General features: G+C 42.6%; 1 protein-coding gene across 1 annotated transcript in view; it reads right to left on the bottom strand.

Annotated features, from left to right (window-relative positions):
• Window positions 1-18,843, bottom strand: part of LOC131883522 (tetraspanin-18-like) — a gene marked incomplete in the record, with an annotated part of 30,881 nt that extends 12,038 nt beyond the window's left edge. Inside the window, 2 exon segments of the mRNA XM_059231011.1 lie at window positions 224-1,290; window positions 18,651-18,843. Of these exon segments, the coding sequence (XP_059086994.1) occupies window positions 224-289 (66 nt within the window).
• Window positions 18,844-22,942: the final 4,099 nt, after the last annotated feature.

The raw sequence follows: 22,942 nt of genomic DNA, 5'->3' as shown, positions 1-22,942 counted from the left end.
TTAACTTCAGTTCTCATCGATTCATGTATGCAGGAAGTGAAGAAAATAATCTGTTCCAAGTCAGTTCTTGGTTAGTCTCATCCCAATCGATGAACTACTTTCAATGTTGAATCAGTCCCCACCAATGGTCATGACAGCAGACAAGACTGAAGACACCAATAAGGCGTAGTAGCTCTGCCAATTCAGCAATACAAAAGCGAATACCCAGCACTGTTCTACTTACAAAGAAGACAAAATTGAGTAATGTGAGGAAGCATTTGGTGAAGCTGGGACCGCAATCAGTGACCATTGTGCCGTGTGTCGTGGAAGACCGTGCCTTCACTAATTTCCTTGTGTTCTTTCGGTGGTTCTGTTCTTGCACTACTAAAGAGAGAGAGAGAGGCTCTCTTGGTGGGTGGTTCGTCAGTTCTTCAGAGAGCAACCAATCATTCTTCGGTCTCTTTGCTCGCCTCACTCAATTGGTACATTGGTACGGTGCCACTCTCGTCCAACCAAGTCAAGTTGGGATGTGCTTTTCGGCGGAGAAGTCTAAAACTTAGTCTGAATGAACGCACTTGTCTTATCTGACCATGACCACTTGGAGAGGGGTGTTGAAGCTCTTTCGGTTGAGGTTGGTGGTCAATTTGCTTTCCCTTGGGCCGTCTCAAAAGTCAGTCTCAGAGATCCATTACGGTGTTTTCCTCCGGGAAAGGCTTCTTCGCCAACGCGAATGTTCTAGGGTCATGAATTAGGATGATAACCCTTTAATGTGGAGCATTTGAGTGTCGAGCTCAATTTCTGAGCACGGAAGCAGGAAGTGGAGAGCCCATTTCAGTAATGGCCTCCTTTTGCAAACCTCTTGTCCCGATCTTGATCCATGTACAAACTAACCACTGAATGGGTGTTTGTTGTTCCTATTTTTCCTCACAAGAGATCACACCGATTGCCAGTTCCGTGAGATCACTTTTAGTGTGTTCCACACTCACGCTCGACACAAACAGCACTGAAGGTCCTTTATCCTGGAACTTCACGGGCTCGCTTTGTTCACAGGCATAATGTAATCACGAAGCATGGGAGCGAATCTGGCTGTGGTCTTCCAAATGAGTTCCAATTGTCTGTTTAGGCCCAGTGACCAAAAAAACTGGTCAATCCACAAGCAAATGGCTAATGGAGGCGCGTATCAGTTTCTTTTGATCCGCCGCTCCTCTTCCAATCCTGCTCAATGTTCCAATAGATGTACTCGCCGTATGGATCCTCGTGGCCGTCGTGGTCCCATTCACCATGAAGTGGCGGACCTTGGCATCAGCCTGCCTGGAACAAGAGGAGAGGAAGGAAAAGTTAATTTATATGGAGATTGGAGGCTCTAGCTCGCTCATTTCGCTAACAAAGCCGGCCTCGGCTACCCGAATCCGCGGACAATAACAGGCCGAAAAGCCTTCCTCCATTCCTCCATGGTGATGACAGGAGCCAGATCGTCCACATGAACGGAGCACCAGGCTTATGTTATGTTATGGCAATGGTTACGGTTATGGCCTAAGATATCTACGATTATGATTATGATGAGTATTATTATCATCAATAAACATCGAGTCACCCTTGGTGGGTCCGAAATGCTGGAAACCCTCATTGACTGTCGATATAAATCCAATGTCAAGCCTACGAGAGCGAATAGAAGAATCCCCGATCCCATTGATTTCCTATGCCATGGACCAAAGGGAGAAATGGATTTGGCCTTTTCATTCCCTCGTAAAAGCAAGCTCGTGGATGTCTCGAATGGCTCCTGAAGCGACTTCAAGGATTTTTGTATCCTCTTAAAACAAACGTTTGTCGAGGTGCCAATGGAGTCAAGTGACCCTATTCACTGGAGCTTGAGTGAATTGAAGACGCACTTGGAACAAGAGACCAGAGATCCAATTCGACTTGATTTCTTTGCTCACAAAAGCCGATACTGAATATTGATGGTGGCAAAGGGAGGAAATTTGGCTTGACGACGGCTAGAAAAAAAAACTCCTATTGAAGGACTTGGAACCCTTTTTCCCCCTCCCCACCACTTCCTCACTTCAATTCACTTTTCCAATCGTGTTCAGGGCAATCTAATCCATTGAAAAGGAAATGAATTCCAATGAAGAACCAACTCGCCAGCTAGACTCTCTTCAGAGTCAGCCTATATCCAGTCTCTAAGCAACAGGATTCCAATTTGATTCCCGTTCTTATTCCAAGAACCTTATTGAGCCGAGTTGCTCCCTAGCAAAGCCACATTGGAAATGGAAACGAGAAATCGGTCGTAATATGAGAATGAGAACATGAGGACTTGTTAAACTACTGGAAATTGAAGCTGCTTGTCATTTCCAAAGAAGTTTCACGTCAAGGGATTATGATGTATTGTCATTCAGTCTTAATGACAATATTGGGACACAGCTTATCAATGCTGTGCTGCAAGGTAATAACAAAACTACGAGCTTTAGAATTGTACTATTATTTCATGCCGATCATTTTGGAGCCAACCCAACACTTAAAACGAAGGAGAGCATTAGTTAACCAACCAAGAACAGGGGAGCTGCAACCGAGCAATCCCATTGAGACCGTAATCACATTTCCCTGGGGTGATTAGAGATTCAATTTCAGCCACGAGGAATCATATCCCGGCATTATGGGATATTTCTGAGGCTCCATGAATTCAGATTGGGCTGAGGACGAGGGATTGCTTTCCACCCAATTTTCGGAACCTAATCCTGGGGAAGATCGGAAAGAAGATCAGGGTATTCTCATTTCCAAATTGCTCTCCCTCCTTTTTTTGAAGGTGGAAACGGAACCAATTTTGGTGCTCCAATTTCAAGTGCACGAGGTGAAAGATATTTTACTCAAAAGTATGGCGAAATCCCAATGTCATGTCATATCAGTTTGACACGCGGGAGCAAGGTTCACTTAAGTGCTCAAGGGACCTTCAATTTAGTTGTTGAGCCTGTCCACAGGGACGTACAATTGATCCAAAGGTGTCATGGGCAGGACATGATTTTCGAGCACTCTTAGTTATCTATCCCTTGTCATTCGAAGAATTGAAAGAAAGCCAGAACTCATGACTCTCCAAGATGATGTGGAGCAGAAGTTGAAATGATTTTTTGATGTGCCCAATCCCTTTATTCTTCTATGCCCAAATCCCGAGAAGACGTGGGGAACAGCGAGTAGAAGATTCGGGCAAGTGTTGGCTGGACCTCAAAATCGCGCCATCGTCCTCAAAGCACTTTGTTCCATTTCATTCTCGCCCCTTCAAAGTTTTCATGTTGAAAAGGGGATGAGAGGGTGCCATTCATGCTCTGATACATGTTCCACGTCTACAATCATCAGGGACCTCTCACTCTTTGGAGAGCGTATCCTCTCTGTATGTTCTCCTGTGGAGGAACTGACAGAGGGTCTCGATGTCGATGAATTGACTTTGGTGGCATGATTCAGAAATCAAAGTATGCTTTTTGGTCCAGAGGCTTGAGAAGTCCCGGGGTTCCGAAATCTTTCTTTTTTGCCCCTTCGCGGTTCTCTGCTTTTCTGGGTTATGCCTTGAGGGTTCCTCTCCTCATCGGATGCTTTCAAAAGTAGCCTCTTGAATCTCCAAGTAAGTGCGAGTAAGTGTTGAGGATGATCTCGTGCGAGGTCATGGTCCATGGAACGTCTCAATAATCCAAAGGGATGGTCGGGGATAATCACTGTTAAGTGATCCATCATTAGTCTTCGTTAGAGCAGCCTTTTTGCTTCGCTCATGGCCTTTCATAAAAAGAAAAATACGCGTCGAACACGGTTTTATGTTTCACATTACCGAGCACGTTCTCGGTGCTCTGTGTTTTTTGTGCATTGATCCATGCTCCAACGGATCTCTGGGCCATCTTCAAATTGGGCTAAATCAGCAAAAAATTCAATTGCTCCACCATCTTTGAACAAAAGTAAGCGAACGAGCTGTAGTAATACCATGGAATTTTAGTCCTTCATCGTGGACCAGGCTTGAATGGGAACGTTTCTCGGTTGTTAGGTTTTATTGGAGAGGAAAAGGGGCTCTTCGATATCCTCCTCTCAGAATCCCTATCCGAATGTGTCTGTGTGTGTCAGTCAGTCTTGTGTCTCACCAAGGATCCACTTGTGGATGGGTGGAACATCCAAGGGCTCTTCTCATTATTGCTTTCGTTCGAAACTTTGCTTACCAGGCACATTCATAAAATCCAGCGATAACGAACTGGAGAGGGGTTACACCTGATCCTCAAGGCTCTCAAAAGATTATGCAGGCCATAACGAAAGGATCAATGCCGGGGATGCCACGTACTTGCTTGGGTGTAATACCAAGACCAACTTTAACACATCGCTCTTCGAGCTCAACACTTGCGTCACGCTAGTCTCAAGCATCCATGGAAAGTTAGTGGAACCAATGCTGACGAGTGACATATGAAAAGATTTACTGATTGTGTCTGTCCAGCATTAGCTCAAACTAGAGCTCAAACTTTCTGACAAAATGCAGACAGACCCATGGATGGACAAAAGAACGAACGCCTTGCAATTTGAAAAGCCCGAAAACTTGGAATGCCCTCAGAACCCACATAAACCACACCCGTTGCTGGTTCCACGAGGAGACGTCTTCAGACTATCTGAAGGGTTCCCATCAAACTCCCGGAACACACTCAGAAGAAAACCCGTCATTACACGGTAAAGCAGACCTGGCTCTTCAGAGATCAATGTCGGCCAAGTTTTCAAACAGTGACCACGGACACACCATGATATGTGCATCCGCAATGCATCAAGCCCTCAACGTCTTAAGCAATTGTCTTGGCCCATTTGGTCCCCAAGCCTTATAAATTGGTCCACAATAGGGGCTTCTTAAGAAGCACCAATTTCGAAGCGAATTGAACTTCAAAAGGTTCGCTCATCTCACTTTCGAATTCATTCGGATGGATCGAAAGTGAGCAAAGTTGCTCTGAAAAGTGAAATGACTAAGCATTGAAGTTGATGCACTCCAAAGCTGAGAGAAAGAGATGCATTTTGGCATCCGAATCTGACGACACGGCCACACTTTACCTAGGATATTACCATTTCGCTTATTCGAGCATGACTTCAATTTGAAATTACCCAAAAGGATTTCTAGTTGCACTAAGCATCTTGTCATCGATCAACCAAATGTCTTGACAGGATGTAAGCCTGAGAAATGCCATTGCTAATCCTTCTTATCCCTAAATCATGTCCATCTGAATGGAACCTTTCCAATCACACAAGGTGCTTGAGCTACTAGTTCTATCTCAGACCTGTTAAATATTTTACTTGTTGTCCCACTTTTTGTCACATCGTTGGACAGACATTCTGGCAAGTTATGTATGTACGCTGAGCCATCATCTATGTTTCATGTGTGCATTGCATGAACATGCTCGAGTTGGTCCAAAACGGCAATGATTTACGATATTCATTTCCAAGGAAGGGTCCCCTCGCTCTTTGGATGGAGCCCGTCGTTCAATGGATATTGTAGGGTGGTGTTTATCCCTTGAGTAGTAGTAAGAAATGCGCGAACACGAGGAACGATCAACATTTGCAGATCATTAACGCATTCTCATGCACCAAACAAGCTATTAAATAAATGTTCCTGGTTCCGCCTCTCTGCCAAACACACATCATCGTCCAGAGGCCGCTTTTTCTACTTTGTGAGCTAGTGCATGATTGTAGTGTATATAGCATACCAGGTATGGATGTGCTGGGCGGAAATCCATGATGGATGCCAATGGAGGGGAAAACTGTTTTGGATAAACAAGTGCACCAAGAAGTACGGATTTCATGAGACTGGGGACACTGATGCTACGGCAGGTGAAACAATTTTCTTCGGGATTTGGACCTGGTCTTGAGCACGACCCACCCAATGAATAATACGAGAGCGTGGCTACTTTAACTCGACGAATCATGAAGTTACCTCGGACAAAGACCTTGTTCTTGCGCTCTTTACGACTTTTATGGCTCGAATTTGTCATAATTCTCGCCGTGGAACCCACTGAACGGTGTTCCCATTCAATCTGACTCAGACATAGAATCACGCTAAGGTTTTAGGCTGAAACTCGAACCGGTGGGAAAATATCGTAAGGCCTTAAGAACGTTCCCAGCCGTCTTGAATACCCATTGAGGTGTGAGAGCGAAAGACAAAGGAAGATCTGGTTCCATTCCGATCCTTGACAAGTTCCCTTTCCCATGACTGCCAGCCAACCCACGGCTCAACGAATGAAGTGAGCGAAACCTGGCCATTTGTCGTAGCGAAAACTTTTTTAAAAAGGTAACGGTTTCGAAAACTGTTACCTGACTGACAGAGTGACAACGTTTCCAAAGACGGTTTCAAGCGTTCCACCACTTTCTTTCTTTGAGCCTCCTCTTCTCTCCTTGGCGAAGACATTCTCGTCTTTGAGTTCCAAATTTTGTCGACCTTCAACGCTGATCGTGGGTTCCCAGGCCTGTGGGTATCAAGATTGTGCCTATGTGTTCATGCCTCGCGGTAGACATACCTGGGAACATTTTTCTTCATATCTATCTTGTCTTTTCGGTAGCGATAACAGTTGTTTCTGTGAGCTTGGGAAACTGAACGAAAACCAAGACTAGAATTCTAATGGATGTGCCACCAAAATCCCAAGGGGGCTTGTTCGAGTAATGGAAAGTCCTCTTGTACGCACAATGTAGAGCTACTACTATATGCTGTACATATGCACTGAGGCAAATCATATGCTCTTGTGGAGTTTTAGGGCGCCGAGGGATGATTCGTATCAATCATGATCTGAGCAAGCTCTCGTATTCTCGACTCTTCTTCGTTTGGGAACTTGGATTATTATGATGAATGAATGACACATGAGACAGTTTTCCCCTCATAGAGAGCTTTCCACGATGATCATTATCGTTGAAAACAAACACTCATGGTCTAGAACAACTTAAATCTATTTTTCCCTCTTGCTTCTCCCCCTGAGAGATCACTTCCACGCGCATTGTACAAAAAAATAATCAATAATCAAGGCAACCGTTACGTATGCAGGATTAGCCAATAAAGAATGGCCAAGCTCTCTGTGGGTCTCGTGGTCGCTCCGCCATAGGGAACAAAGGATCGTAAAATCTAGTTACCACAATACTTGACAACGTTGCCATTTAGTACCATCACAAGTCTGTCTTTTATCTCCGTTCCCTTGGCATTTCATTCGTGGCCGGTCCGATGTGGATCCAAGATCAGTGTCATTTGACCAAGACCCAAGAAGCTCCCGTCCGTTGGGTTTCAAAAGCCACGAAGACCTTGATCTCTTTGACACGCTTAACTGGCTTTAGGGACCGCTTGCCGGATGGATTTGGACAGCAGGATTTCAATTTTCAACTTCCCTTCAGCTGAAATTTCGGGCCAATAAGTTTTCAGCCTTGTCTGGGATCTCCTAAGATCTCTAGCTGGCTTTAGGACCATTGCTCATCTCCCCACCAAAGCAAGGTTAAAGCCTACAACGTGAAATTGTCTCATTGGGGGATTAGGAACGCAAAGCCGCGTGTAATCCTTAAGCCTAAATTTTAGTTTCGAAACGGCCTGGCCTACCGTGACAATGGAACAACTACTCAAGTTGATAGTAGCTGTCTGTGAGTGGTTAGAAGGGGCATATTGCTTCATAAAACTGAGTTGGCGGAGCTCCACGTTGGCAACGACAACAGTTTTTTAGTCAAGGAACTAAGAAAAATGGCGGGGTAAGTTGAGGCTCAAAACTAAACCAATATGAAAAATGAAAACTATCACTGAACAACGGAGCTAAGTGACCATTCGAAATACTTGTCGACATGAGATATGTAGGTATGGCGAATGGGTAAAAAGTTATGTGTCCTTTCATGACAGTCTTCAGAGAACGCGTTCTTCTGACAGGGGCAATAAATGAGCTCCATAACTCCAGAGTCAGTTGGGATTTTTACAACTGACACGGAGAACCTGCAGCACCTCCTTCAGGTTGATGGAGTTCAAAGTTATCTTCACAAAGGTGGAAATTGTCCCCTTTCAGCGCGGAAATTGAACACTCTTAGTTTACGAAGAGCGAGAAGGGTCTTATGGAGGATCTTCGTTCTACACGGGCCTCAAAGTATCTTTACTTCAAGCATTCAAATAGGGTCATTATGGTGATTAATTAGCTTGGAGGGCGCCCATTTGAAACTCCCTTACACGCGCTCTGAAGGTTGTTCCAAATTACTTTCCAACATGGAAACTTGGGATCGTCAATATTGGAAAACACACACAACTGAAAGTGCATTTTTTCTGCAGCGAATTCCTCGAGATCTTTAGCAGAGCAAGCACAACCCATTGGCTATTTACAATCCTACCCTATTGGGAACATGCTTTGGATTACTGTCAGTGACCCTTAGGATCTTGGAATCTACTTAAATGGTCCTTTTATGGCCAAATGGAACGACCAATGCATTGAGTCCACGACACAAATTCAAGGCTTAAAGACTCTAGCATGAACCACTAGAACATGGACGGGTAAGCTGGGCTCTACGTAGAACTAGCATTTTGGAGGTGAGTGAAAGCATTGCAGTTTCTCTCATACAAGACGGCTCGCAGGTCGCCAAAATTCAGTATTATTATCTTCACAAAGTGCACCACATAATAAGAAAACACAGAATGTATATCGTAATCAACTTCCATAAAATGGCTACCTCATTCATTTTGTGGAGAATTATCTAGTCGGCTTTGAGGGGATGTGGAAGGACATAGTTACATCGAGCTTGGGTCAGTTTCCTTTGAAGCGAAACACAATGCGAAGACTCGATTCTGAAATGTCAATTCTCAAGCCCACAATGGCCGTCCATATTCCAGTGGTTCATGACAGTAACTAGGGAACAGGGAATGAGTGTGCCATTCTTTTTGAGTTCAAATCAGCACCGACCTTGGAACTTAAAAGTTCGACCATTTTCAGTAACAAAGTGTTCCAAAAAGGGGACCAACTTTTCTCGGTGTTGAGTCCATAATATACAACAACAAAAATCCCAAAAGAAATAAGAAGTTTCCTTTGGGTCTCTTCAGGACCAACCTTGGAGAAAAGTAAAGGACCAATGAGACTTCGAATGAGTAGATTTGAAAATCGCTTCCGTACCTCTGCGAAAAGCCGATGAAAATTTATGACTGTTGGTAACGAAGTTATTTTTGGCCATCTTTTCTGTCGTGATCATAACATCAAGACCTTGTTTTGAGCCCCTCTTAAAGCCCCCAGGAGGTTGAGTTGTTAATACTAGATGATTTAAGAGTCCTTCAGCCCAAGACTTACAAAACAGGTCAAAGGCTGAAAGAGATTTTCTCCCAGATTTGCACCTTTGATCAAGGATAAATGCCAAGATTATTAGGTCCCCTTTTAACCCGTAAGAACGATCCCAAACACGAAAAGTACTGCCCTGAGACCTTTTACCATGGAGGGGAAGGTATGAAATGGTTGTTGTGGCGCAAAAAAATTGGCTTGTTTACCACTTGGTCCGTGAAACATGCAATAATCGTGACGGCACGATCCGCTCCACGAAATTGTTTGCCATCTTAAGCGTTTTTGCTTCCCCTTGTCAACATTGTAGCCATAGAGGCAAGACTCATACCAACGGTATTTTGGATCTCGAAGCTAGGGATTGAAGGCTTTCATAAGATCATCCTCATCTGTCCTTGTCAAAAAGTTTGTTTGGATTTGAAAGCGAAAGTTTTCCGCGACGGTCTTGCTCATCAATGAACTCCATTACGGGCTTTGGGTCAAAACTTTGCCCCTTGACCTTTAACACTCAGTTGTCGAGGGCTACTTGCGACCTCAAACTTAGAGGTCCAAAGAGAACAGGCAATCTTAAGGAGCTCTCTGGTTCATTAGCGTCATTCGTGAATTTGTTCCCTTTCACCAACCCAAACCTAATCGGTGTTTTACCATCTTGCCAAACGAGGAATGATAAGAAGCGAAATGAAGCTTTTTGTCCATATTTTGCTACAACTTGTGCTACATTTTGACTACGCTTTTTTATTGGTCTAGCTGAGGTTTTTCCATATCGTCTAGTTTGCCCATTAATCGTGTCGTATTGCGCATATACACATCGTACACCTCTGTAGTCGTTTCTGCAAGAGACAAATTATCCTCCTTTGTTGTGTATATCCCATTGCCGAAGGTCTATTCCACGCCACAGCAGTCTTCCTCCAAATCCAAAGTTCCAAACCTTCCTAGAAGCATCGACACGCCAAAAAGGTGTAGATAGAGACATAAATTTCGTCTATTGCTGGCCGGGTATTCAGAAGCACTTGGCTAAGGCCTGGCTCACATCTATGACTTTGCCGCAAAACCAGCCGTTTGCATGACCATTTGACGGAATGCCATTCATGGCCAAATTCTACTCACTCCAAGGTGTTTGTGACTTGTTCCACGGTATTCAGATTCTCCTCCTGAAGAGCATACCAAAGATCTTGGACGAGAATCCGACCAGGGTTGAAGGTTGAAAATGCCCACCACCAAACGTTTTTGCACGTTCTTTTTGACCAAGCATGAAAAGGTATTCAAATGATCGCCCCAACCTGGAGCTTCAATTCCTCATGGTCCATTTCACGAGCGGAGAGGAACGGGGATATGGCTTGATGGAACGATTTTTCAACCTTCAAAAGTCTAAAACATGGACCTGGATGAACACATGGTGTGGTTAGAGCCAACACCAACACACTCAATATTTATTATAAGGAACCATTCCAAGCTCCAAATACCATCGTATTACGTGCCACCGAGTAAAGTCACCCGTAAATCACTGATAAAGTTCTTTTTGTGGAACTGTCATGAGAAGGAACATCCTGCTGGTTTCTAGTGGAAAATGGACAATTGTAATGGGAAGAAAAGATCTTTCGAACCAAGCAGGGAAACCTTCTTGGCATGTTGAACATTGCTCTCTCTCTCAGCGTGTGTCTGTTTTCTATGAGTGCCATTTGGGATGTTGACTTCCACAGCCAGCCAGTATTCCACTACTAGTACTGTTCTACTACACCTCGCTCCCCTCTAGAGACATAAATCTGTTCATGATAAAGTGTATATGAGGCGACAATATCTGCCCAAAACAAACCTCACTTGGTTCCACTCTAAAAATGGTGGGACCAAACCCCGTTCAACCGATCCTTGGAGGGTCGTTTATTTTAGGTGAAGGTATATTTGGCTGAACACTTGGGTTCCACGGACAGGCTTATCTGACCAAGAGCCCCCAAGAACAATACTGGGTTCCTAGGAGCTTTTTCACAGTGGCTCTAATGATATCCAAGACTGAGCTGAAGATTCCCTCCGGAACACGACGAGAGACAAATATGAATTACGGGTGAACTTTGGCAATCCTTCGGGAACATATTGTGCTCCAACGACAGACCTTGAACCTTACAATATGCAGAGCATTGATAAATATTCTTGGTTCCCATGGCTTGACTCAAAAGCCTATACAGAACTAACCCTTGGGGGAAACGGGTGAGCAACTCGAGTCTCAATCCGCGGCTTCGAGAGACATTGTAGCAAATACTTGGAGATCAATACAATGTGGAATGGAGCTAATTCGGGGTCCAGATTGAGTTCGAAGATAAAACGTCAAGTTCTTTGGGTATTTAAGAATAGTTCTTTTCTTGGTAAACGGAATTCCAATGATTTCTACGATTGAAGCCATACACTTCTAATCGAGTTCGTTTTATGTCTTGATATTACACCCTTCGAGGAATTCGGAAGGAAAGGTTGTTTTTATTGTACATACATAGTTTCAACGATCAATCTTAGACAACATAATTTAGTGGCGCTCAATTTTTTCCCCATTGCCAACAGGTCTCCAAAAGAGAACGGGAGCTTAACTCAAACAATTTGAACATTTTTCCTGGTGAGTGTCAGTCGCAGATTTACCAAGATTAATTGTGGCGTGTTGTTTTTTCATTCCAAGAGAATTAAGGATCCTCGAGGTGCTCCTCATTTTTCTCTCCCACCCTTCACAATTCCTCCCCTCATCCTTAAACAATCTTGTGCATGCTCAGGCTTATTCAACTTGAACCAACTGTAAAATCAGACGGGGCGAATGCAGAAAAAGAAAATGAGGATTTTCTGGTGGACCGACATAGTTTCTCTGGACTCACTCATATGATTAACTTACCTTTGACATTCTTGAAGAACCATAGTAAACAACTTATGTCTGCAGACTAATTTAAACTCAAGAGAAATATTCATGTCTGCATAAGTTTTTCATTTATAAAACAATTGAAGCACCTTTAGCTAGCCAAGCCTGGACTCAACATTTTGAGCTGAATTATTTTTGTCCTAATTCAAATGAGGGGGTTTTCACTTGCCAGAGACAGTAATTATACTTTTTACAACATCGGAACAATATTCAATCGTAACATGCTTTCCCCAATTGAGAGAAGGGCTTGTCAATCGATTGATATTTTTGATTGATTTTATAGATGGTTACAATCAACCATGACCAGACCTTTAATATAATTGTAATTTGTTGCTTCATTTATCTCAGATATATTTAAATTGACATGAGCTACTCAACTATCAAAGTTATCAACTTTACTTGCAGACATATCACAAAAAGTAACTTCAAAGGAATTAAATGAAATTTCCTTAAGTTGCAGTTCGCAATTAGTTGTAAGCAACCAAATTTGAAGGCAACCAATTAGATTTTACTAGCAATCGCCACAAGTCTGACGAAGACAAATCAATACTTTCCAGCAAGATAAGAGAAACCTTTTAAACAATTATTTACACAAAAAAATGAAATATCTGGACAGAATCTGAACCAATCGCAGATATCACTTTGTTCCAAATCAATAATTTATCCCAAGGTCTTTACTGGAATATTCAAAAGCAATAACACCCCTAGACGTCCAGAATGTAGCGCGGTCCTCCAAAAGACGAAGGGTGACTGAATGAACAAAGGGAGGAAGAGACAGTCTGTTAAGGAAATCAAAATGTCCCCTTCGCCCCATCAACTAATCCTGACCTCATCAGCATTGAAGTGAGGACAAAAACCTGGAGACTTGAAGATAAAATACAATTCTCTACGAACAAATGGTGGGCTAGAATATGGTCCTTAGTTAACGAAAGAGGGCAAAGTAGACGAACTTGCTTGCCATGGAAAGTTTATTGGAGGATGAGGATGTTTTGAAGATTTCCATCTCGCGGACTCTTAAAAAGTTTAATGAGAAGATGCTGGTGGATATACCCTGCTGCTGGCTTTTCCAAAACTCAAGCAAAAGCTTTATTAGTGCTTTTGAAAACCACCCAACCAACATGTCCGCAAGCAGTGGGAGAATACCCGAATTTACCTTATAACCCGGAGTATTTTGAACTTCATTTAAGCCAGGGGCTTCATGATAATTTACTGTGCTTATGAGGAGAAAGAGTTTAAAAGAGAAAAATAAACCTTCATTGGAGTGCGTGTGCTCGTATATGGAGGTTTGAAGTGAGGAGTCTGATTTGTTCACAGACTGTTGGTTTCATTTCTAATTAAAACCACAAGCTTAAGCCAGCCTCCTTTCTAACAAAAACTTCCGGATATAAATTTGGGGCCCAATAAAAGGCTACTCGGGAGACGTGGAAACCGGGGTGACCAAAGACCGTCCTTCCAACGAGACAGAAATTTATGGCACTAGTAAAAACTGGGCCAAAATGCTTGGCTGAATAAGTTGCTCACATGAAAGCCATTTTCGAACCAATTAACACAACATTGAAATTTTCACCGAGCAGACGAGCTAAACATGGGGTTGGAAACCGTTGAAGGTTATTCATTTTGACACTTTTCTTCAGGATGTCGGTTTGAATTTAGAGCCTCGAGTGTTTTGTTATGCTAGATTAGATTGGAGAGGGCGGCCTTTTGTGCTTTAATTATCTTTCACCACAAGGACAGATGCATTCTAAAGCGTTTTTCGAGCCCACTCACCCTCGGAACTTTAATTGAGAAATTCCTTTCGAGCAATAAAGTAGGGAGGAAATTTCCTCACAGGCTTGGGGGACGGTTTTATTCGGACTAAGAACCACGTTATAAGGGATGGCGGAGGGAACGATCTCAGGCGATGAATGGAACGGACAAGAATGTCAATTCCAATGAAGCCACGAAGCATCCAGTACTCAAGACGTGATGGCATTTTCCCAGCCCCACCGAACGACCATTTTGTATTTTGTTTACTTCCATCAAATTGGATTGAAACGAAGAACGAGAACGGGCGAGAGGTGGGAAAAAAGCTCATTTCGCCAATACCATTAAGTAAAATCTATTTCCCCGGCAACACACTATTCAAGGTTCAATGGCCTTCAGTCGGGCTCAGGGCTTTGCTTTGTGGGCCATTTCAATCAAAATTTCAATCAACCACATGGAGCGAACCCAGCCACAAAAGGCCTCCTCAATGCCAATGTATTTCTCGCGCTCAATATGGAACGTGGGATATTTTCCACGGAGGGAACACGTTATTGAGTCAATCAAAGAGGCTGAAAGACCAATCTTATTTTTTGACACCCCTCATTATTAGAAGGCTTCTACGAGACATGTGTTGCGAAGGAAAAGAAAATGGTTGTCGTATGCTGGTGGGCCATCAAGGCGTCAAGTTTTCTTTGCATCTTCATGACCCCAAACTATCACAATCCATCGGATGGAACTGGAACAACATCCACGGGAAGTTGGATAACGAATGCATCCCTCGGCTGCTGTATATGTCCGAAAGGGGTCAAGTTACATATAACCCCGATCAAACGGAGTGGAAACATCGTCGATTTTCAAGAAAATCCCGGTCCATTCTCCATTACGGAAGGTTCCAACGCCTCCTCGTTGTCGACGACTTCTTGTCACCTGTCCAATCTCAGCCATTTGGGAACATCATCTTATCTCAAAGCTCATTTGTCTCAGAGAAGTAGGGGGAAAAAAGTCAAGGAAGAAATTCTTTCCACTGCCAACGGCCTTGAGGTAAGCTTTGGCTAACATGCTCGGCATTAGGAATAACAGGCCGCTATTCAGCCTTGATCCCGCAATTAAGGATCCTTGGCCTTGCAAGGCCACATGCCAAACGTGGAAAGTGGTTCCATGATGATTGAATACGCACTTGGCACCTTCGTCCGACAACTGATATCTGATGAGAGAGCGGGAGAGAGAGGCTACTGTCAATTGATGTATTAGCCTCTCATTTCCATTTTGGTATTGATGCAAAGAGCATCTTCATCTGAGACCTGGATATCGCTATCCATTAAGTAGACTCGCCATTCAGATGTTAGCTCCTTTTATATTCAGTGAGAGCCCCTCGTTCCATGTTTCCTGGCTGGTGTCCAAGTCAATGATGACATTTCGGATGTTGATTTGTATTGATGGTCGCTAGACAGCGAAGGGCTTGGGGATTTGGGAGTCAGAAAAAGGCCTTCCAGTCAATATTGACATCTTCTCTTTCAACAACAACAAAGAGTACGATAAGCTGGCTGCGTGAGGCTCAGACATTTAAAATAAAAAAAGATCTCAACGGGCGGTCTTCTTGCATTATTGTCCACCAAGACATGACTCCAACAATCTCGTTCGATTGGATGCGTTACTTATTGACAAAATACATAAAGTTCAAATCTGTTCATGCTTGTCGTTTAAGTTTTTTTTTGCCAATTTGATTAGTTTGATTTTTGGCCGATTTTGCACGATGGATGAAATCAAGGGAAGAGATGTGGTGCAGTTTCCTAGAGTCAGAGAGGTCTCTGGTTCGAATCTCCTCCCCGACCTTTCTCCAAAGGAAAATTTTAGACGCTAACCACACCCACAGACGGAGAATCTAAAACTGATACCGTACATGAATCTGCATAACGGAATTTAGTAATGGATGATGTGATGGCTGGCTTCGTTGGCCGGGCGAGGGGGTCAACCCTCCGACCTTAGCACCCCAAACAAAAAAAAAGAATGAGTAATGCGCCAGCAAAAGTACTATTGTCACAAGATTTTCGAGATTTTTGTTCAATTAAAAGTGTCCAAAAGTAATTTGACGTCAGCAACCTTTGGGATTTAACCTTTATCGAGCTCATTTAAAAAAAAAGAATGTTGATTTTGCTATACCTCCAAGGGAATGCTCGAAGTGACCATTTAATAACATAAGAAACAAGTCAGAAAAAGTTCAAGATAAACTAAAGATACGCTTGAATGACTATGAATAGGCGAGGAGAGGGGGAAACTTCACTTTGTCATTCTATTCATCGTCATGGTTCTTGTACAAACTGTGTAATGTATTGCTGAGCTTGCGAGTTCCAACTACAACTTCTTCCAAGACCAGTCAGTAACTCTAAGATCTTGTTGAATTGGCCAAGTCAAGTGGAAGACCATTATTCAAGATGTTTATATTTGATGAAAAATTTGTCTTTGTACCCGCCCACCACGAATGCTCCAAACCATAACATCATGAAACTTGACAACGGAAAGGCGATGAAGGCAAGAAACTTCGATGGAACCGAGAGGAACTGGGGGAAACAGAATTCTGGTCAGGATCATGCTAACAGACCAGACAAGGAAAGATCAAAGGAGCAATGAGAAATGACTTGTAAGATTTGTAGGGTGAAGATAAGGAACATGGGATTCCCCCCCCCCACGAAAACCTGGAAATGGATCAAATTGGAACAAGCCCTTCATTGGTTCTTCGCTCTCTCTTTTTCTCCCTTATCCCTAGAGCTTGGACTCTTTTTGCGTCTCCTCTGTTTTGGGCACTGAAAACTTGGCACTGCGTGGAAAAGCCAAAGATAGAGGGGTCTAAATTCTTATGCAAATTGGTGCCATGTCAGTACTGAACTGACTACACGAATATCCCCCTACTTAGGGAGGGATCCTTTCTAGAATAGCCTCTCATCTTGTTGCATGAGGAACTTACATTCCCAGCCAAAGACCACTATGGTCCAAAAAGCCCGGGATATGGAACAAATTTTGGGCGCCGAGCTGCCTTAGATTACATTTCAGCGAACGATCCACTTCATATATCCGCGACAAAAATCTCCCCTTCTCTTCTTTTAATTTATCGACTCTGGGAGACAAAGGACGAGCCTGAAAACTCAATTTTGACTGAATTGTGAATCACTTTTTGTTTGAGGGTCTCAATCAGGACAGAGAGTTGGTCCCACGGACCCAAGGCACACGTTGACAACACCTTCGAGGGAAACGTCGAAAACTTTGGCAGAAAATCAAGAGATTGCCTCGTCGATCCGAAAAATGACGAAAACTTCTCTTTCTTAGCGAAAAATAGCCCGGGGTTCCAATAAAAATCCCTCAACAACAAAGCCAAAATCAAGGGGGTCTTAACTCGATTTTCAAAGAAATGGGCTTTCCATGGAAGAATAGGGTCAAGTTACTCTTCACAAAGGAGGAAGTGAACCATTAACCACCCTTCAAGAAGAAATACACCAAGAAGCTAGTCTTTTATAGTCTCATTGCAGAGACACGCCAACCAACCAACTCTCTATGCCACCCATCGGTCAAGTCTCGGACTAAGGCGTGCCAAACTATATTCTATCCCACTGTGCCCTCTTCCTCCCCCTCTATCCCTCCTCAGGAGTGACTGTATTTTTATGGTCAGGGCTTCACTCTACAAATGAATTCATGGACATTCATCGTGGTACCCTCTTCCACTACTTCCAACCTTATTAAGCCGAGCATCAAGAAAAAGCTAAGGTTTTTCCCTCATTTTGGGAAATAATCTGAAAGTTAACCCTCCTCCTCCTACTACTACTACTCATCTCTCCCCTCCCAAACCACAATTCCACAATGCTTCTTCCCTCTCCTCCCCTTTTGGCCAAGAAAACAATGTCTTGCGAAAGAATGGAAGGAAATGGAGGGGGTACGTAAAAAAAAGTAAACCAAATTGGAACGGAGAAGACAGGGTCCATTTGAGACAGGCATTGCCAACGCAAAGACATGGAAGAGGGACTTCATTCCGTTCTCGCTCCCTCGATCTCCCTTCAATATGATACATCGAACAATGATTGGTTATACCGTATATATGTTACCAGGGTTCCATTATTGCTTCCACGAACCGAAAGATTTGAAACAAGACAGCGAGAGCAATAGATGAGGGGTCTCTATAGATAATTGCCCAAGGGTAATTGGATCGAATAACACATGAGCTTGGAGCCTAATGGCTCGAGAGGATCACGATTGATTTGGATTTTCACCAAAGGTATTATTGGCCACAGCATACGTAGTCCGTGATAACACGTTCAAGTAGGTCATGGCAAATCAATGCCCATGTGCCAACCGACGATACATACATACTATACTACATTACGTGAAGGAGCGAGAGGTCTAATCAGAGAGATGGCCAATTATCCCCCCTCAACTGGGTGGAAATGTAAACGCAATCATGGTAACAAAATCTCTTCTCATCGCCTGGAGATATTCACAAGGAGCCCTCGCTCTCAGAAGGAAATGCCTTTTAGGTATATATCCTGAGTTTCGAATCCCTTGAAGAGCCATGCTCCAACATAGCCCTATCTTTCCTTGGGCGGTCAGTTCTTCAGCACATCACATACACGGCACATTATTTAGATGAGGGGATTATGGGATCATCTAACACACTCTGCTTGACTGACCACGGTCTCAAGAAGGTCTCAAACCACAGGGCGAACAAAAATGTTGGAGCTAAATTCAGAAGCGACTCAATGTGCTAAAAGATAGAATGGTTGACAACTTACTTATGATAAACAATGTCCACTATGGGGTAGAAATTACACCTCTCTAAAACCTTTGGAAACACTAACGTGTACAGTCTGGCGTGGGCTCACTGCTCCTCAACCTCCTTTCAACTGGTTGTCGTTCGGAATCATGGAACCGGCTTCCTTCACTTCAGATTTGTAAACATTCTCCTCTTTGGCGCGCTCTGCTGTTCCCGCCTCGTTCGATTCAGGGATCCCATTCGAGCCGACAGAGCGAAGGCCGGCGGAGCAGGACTGCCAAAAGCGTGTTTTTGAAAAAGGTTCCTTGGTCCGTGAAAACGTCTCATCTCGAGAGAGACTTTCCTAGTTTTTGCGAAATCACCCTGATCAGCCAAGGTTTTCCTTACAATACCTTATTGGTCATATGATAGCACTTCAATTCCCCAATATGGTCTAAAAGTCACCGAACGGATGTTCCATTTTTTGGCTAGGACCAACGAAAGAGGACAAGTGGATGGGTAATTGACATGGTAACAGGATACTTTGGTAAGGAAAGGGAGAAGGCGGGCCTAGATCCCAGGGATCATGGCAATCCCCTTCCCAAATTGGCTTTTGAACAAGGATACTCTCCGTACTCAGCACCCAGCTCAAGGACAAATTTTGCTACCTAGGAACGCATCGAGGATCCTGGAATTCGAAACCCTTTCTTTGCCTTCCGCTCTTAGTGATATGACATCAAACTCAGTTGAACGGGTTATTCCCGAGCAGGGTGGTAAATTGTGGAAAACTTCGCGTTCAAAGGCACACATACGACATGTTGTCGTGCTGATTTTGAAATTCCAGATATGAATTCAACCGGAAATGGGCCGAGAAAAATCTGCAAAGCACTTCTTCATTGTGAGTTGTCGTTCCCTCATCTAAAAGGCACTTTGGCCCGAGGCTATCTTCACTTTAGACGCTAAAGATTTGGTTGAGACGTGGAAGTGGTCGGGAGCGCTCTTGGATTCAATTTGGAAGGCCAGAAATTATGGCCATGTTTCATGTGTTGTCGTAAAGTCGCTCACATTTTCTCCGCTATCTTTTTTTCTTGTTGCCTGAATACTTTCACTTGGAAACGTCTCGAAGAACTAGAGAAGAGAAAACGCTAGACATACTATTTCCTTCCGATTCAGAGCTCTTTTGCTTTAGACTGGCAAATTTTTAGGGGAACTCAAAAATTTTCGAGCCTTGCCGTGCGGATTTTTTTGTAGCCAATATTTTACGGAGTTTATAACGTATATAAAAATGCAGTTCAATGAGAAATCATTATGTCTTAATGAGTGAAAACAACCGGTTGTTGTTTAACCATAACAGAAAACGGACGTAAAATACTTGTTCCACCAACAAATTAATGTTAGATGATATAAGAAGTCCCTCATGACAGAAAATTTCGGACAAATAGCTATCCAAGTTAATCTTAAACTAGAGGACAGAGTAACACGTTACAAAGCATCCAATCAGTAAATATAATCTCAGTACCAAAACCATTTGAAGTGAAGTGTTCTGAGAACGCCTTGATAAAGTGTTGTGCTAAATTAGTCCATATTCTATTTAACTACAATCCTCATTGTAAGGGTGCTGTTACGCTAAAGAAAGAAAGCCTAACTTTTGAAAAAACAGCCATTTCCTTCGAGTACATATAAAAATATTTGGTTTGTGGAACATCATTGATTGCATCACCCAACTTTTGGACAATGGCATTAAGTTTTCTCTGAACCTACTTTCAAAATAGGTTTTTTGACGAAATTTGTAAAACATGAATAAGTTTAAGAGGCACTAATTTAAAGTTCCCTTGAATGCTTTTATTGCACGCATATCACGTTAAACAGACATTTAGCATTAGCTTATGAAAAAATGCGACAAGAATACATATTTGCCAGATTTCGTATGACTAGGGTTTAAAAATTCACCTTGGAAAAGTTGACTCATTTATTTTTGGTTACCTCAATCAACAGTTTTTGAGCTGTGGGAGCCTTTAGTCTGAAAATACTGCAATGAATAGCAATACTCAAAATAAATCAGCTAGACCTTTGTTCGTTTGACGAAAAGCAAAATTTAAGTATCGTTGTTCTTTGACGGCAACATTAGCACAAATTAACTCTGAAAACTTCACATGCTTCGAGGGATTTTAAGGATAGTCTATGATATCTTGAGCTTTTCAAAAACGAAGAAAAAGATAGCTTTTTTTCTTTTGTATTAGTTGTCTGGGCATTAATTCTAAATATAACGGCGATTTGTTGGAGCTGCTGCAACTGCTGGAATGCTGATTGATTTCAGCAAATTGGATTAAAGTGAAAATGCAATATACCATTAATGTTGGATATAAATGTAATCTATTTTTCCATTTGCCTTGTAAACGGGGGCATGATATTCCTGTTTTTAGGTACGTCAGTTTTTAAGTGTTTACTTGAATGATCGATGTACAAAGGAAATAAATCAAAGTTGTTCGTTATGATTTTGTGAACTGGAAAACCAAAATGGTCTTGAGTATTTCCCTAAATCTGAAAAGGCAAAAAGCCCGTGGACCCCAGTTAAACCTATAAAATTAGTATATTTGACCTGGACTCTGAAAACAGTATGCACCGACAAGGCTTAACTAGGGCACTCTTTAGAGTCCCTGACTAAGAAGAAGTCCAGGTTTGAAATTTGCGTGACTGAGTGAGTAATGTTGCGTTGACATTCTAGAACATTTATTTTGTCGAGCGTATTGCCTGCTTGCTTTTCGCAACAACAAAATCAGTTCTTCAACGATAAAAGAACAAGACAAAAATCTAGTCCATGAAGGCCCATGAAGGCCTTTTTTCAATCTGCACTTAACGGTCAAGCGGTGAGTACGAACAGATTCAGTTTCAAGTAGAAACAGACACGCAAAGCCATAATATCACGCAATGTTCAATTTGCTGTCCTCAAATACTCGTAGGGAGTATGTAGTCTTTTTTTCTGCGGACTTCCTCACCGTTAGTGGGAATGGAATTCCAGCAATTCAAGACGAGAAATTTATTCATTTTTAATTAACTTTTATTTACATATGTTATTTGATTGACCAACGACATAGAGTTGGCTGATTTGGCTAACCCCTGAATAAAAGCTTGATCGGGAATTTTCGTCAAAAAAGAAATGGAATAACGTGCCTAGCTTCAGAGAAAAGGGAAACTTGCCCTGATCCAAGATGCAACGCATCAAATACGAGAAAATAGAAGCAAGACACGCCTAGTTCCTGGCTGCTGGAGGGTATATGATGCTTACAACGAAATTCATTTGACCTGAGAAGTTGTTGTAGGTACCAGTAACTTGTCAGCGAAATATTAAGTTCCTCCACGACTCAAAAAAATAAAAAAAGTTCCAATTTTTTGGCTTATGCACCCGACCGTATTTCGATCCTTTAATGCCAGAGGTTTGCGAAATCTGGATGATCCCTGGTTTTTATTCATGGCCCACTGCTCAACAACTGTGATAAAAAATTGAGCATACTTGATGAGATCCAGAATTTATGTCGCTTAATTTGTCAAGTATAATAACAGAGAGCAAGTTCAGGCAATTCGTATACAGTTATTACTTGGCACAATTTTGTTTCTTTTGTACTTCCAAATTGGCATCGCTCACATGTTTCCACATGGTGTACTGCAAACTCATTTTGATGTGAAATAGCTCTAGTATCGTACTAAAAGTAATAAAACCCGTGCATAAATATGTTTGCTCATTGGATTGGGTGTTTCTTGGTCTTGATCACAGTCTGTATTGTGTAGATCTCATAGATATATAAAAAAAAAACAACGTACATGATTGACTGGTTCTCCGTTTCCTAACTTGCTCCACACTTATTACCCCACTCCACCTATTTCTCCATCCATGCATATTCAACGAAATGTGTCGGTTCTTTTCGGTGCCCTCTTTACGAGCCAGCTGCCTTAAACTGCCCATGGAACTATAAAATGAATAAACAAGTAGTGTCTTTGTTCTGTTGTACATTTCATAACAAAAACCATACTTAACACATTTTCTGGGCATAATTTCTTTTAATTACCACATATTTTAAATAACTGGCGGAGTAGTTCAAACTGGATAGCTTCCAAATGAGCTTTTCTTGGCTGATATATTTGTGTTGTTGGTTGGTGAGTTAGTAGCATTGTGTCTGATTGCGCTGGTGTTGAACTGACACCCATAGTTTGGGACGAACTTCATCACAATGGTAGCAAAATATAGTATTGGGCACATCTCACTGACGGTGGGAGAGAGCTTCAGGACTTTGAAGAGACAGATCATGATTTCTTTGCTAGAGCTTGGCATGTCTG

Source organism: Tigriopus californicus, chromosome 7 (genome assembly GCF_007210705.1).
Source record: "Tigriopus californicus strain San Diego chromosome 7, Tcal_SD_v2.1, whole genome shotgun sequence".
In the NCBI taxonomy this organism is placed as follows: domain Eukaryota; kingdom Metazoa; phylum Arthropoda; class Copepoda; order Harpacticoida; family Harpacticidae; genus Tigriopus; species Tigriopus californicus.
This window is presented reverse-complemented; position numbering and strand designations above follow the sequence as displayed.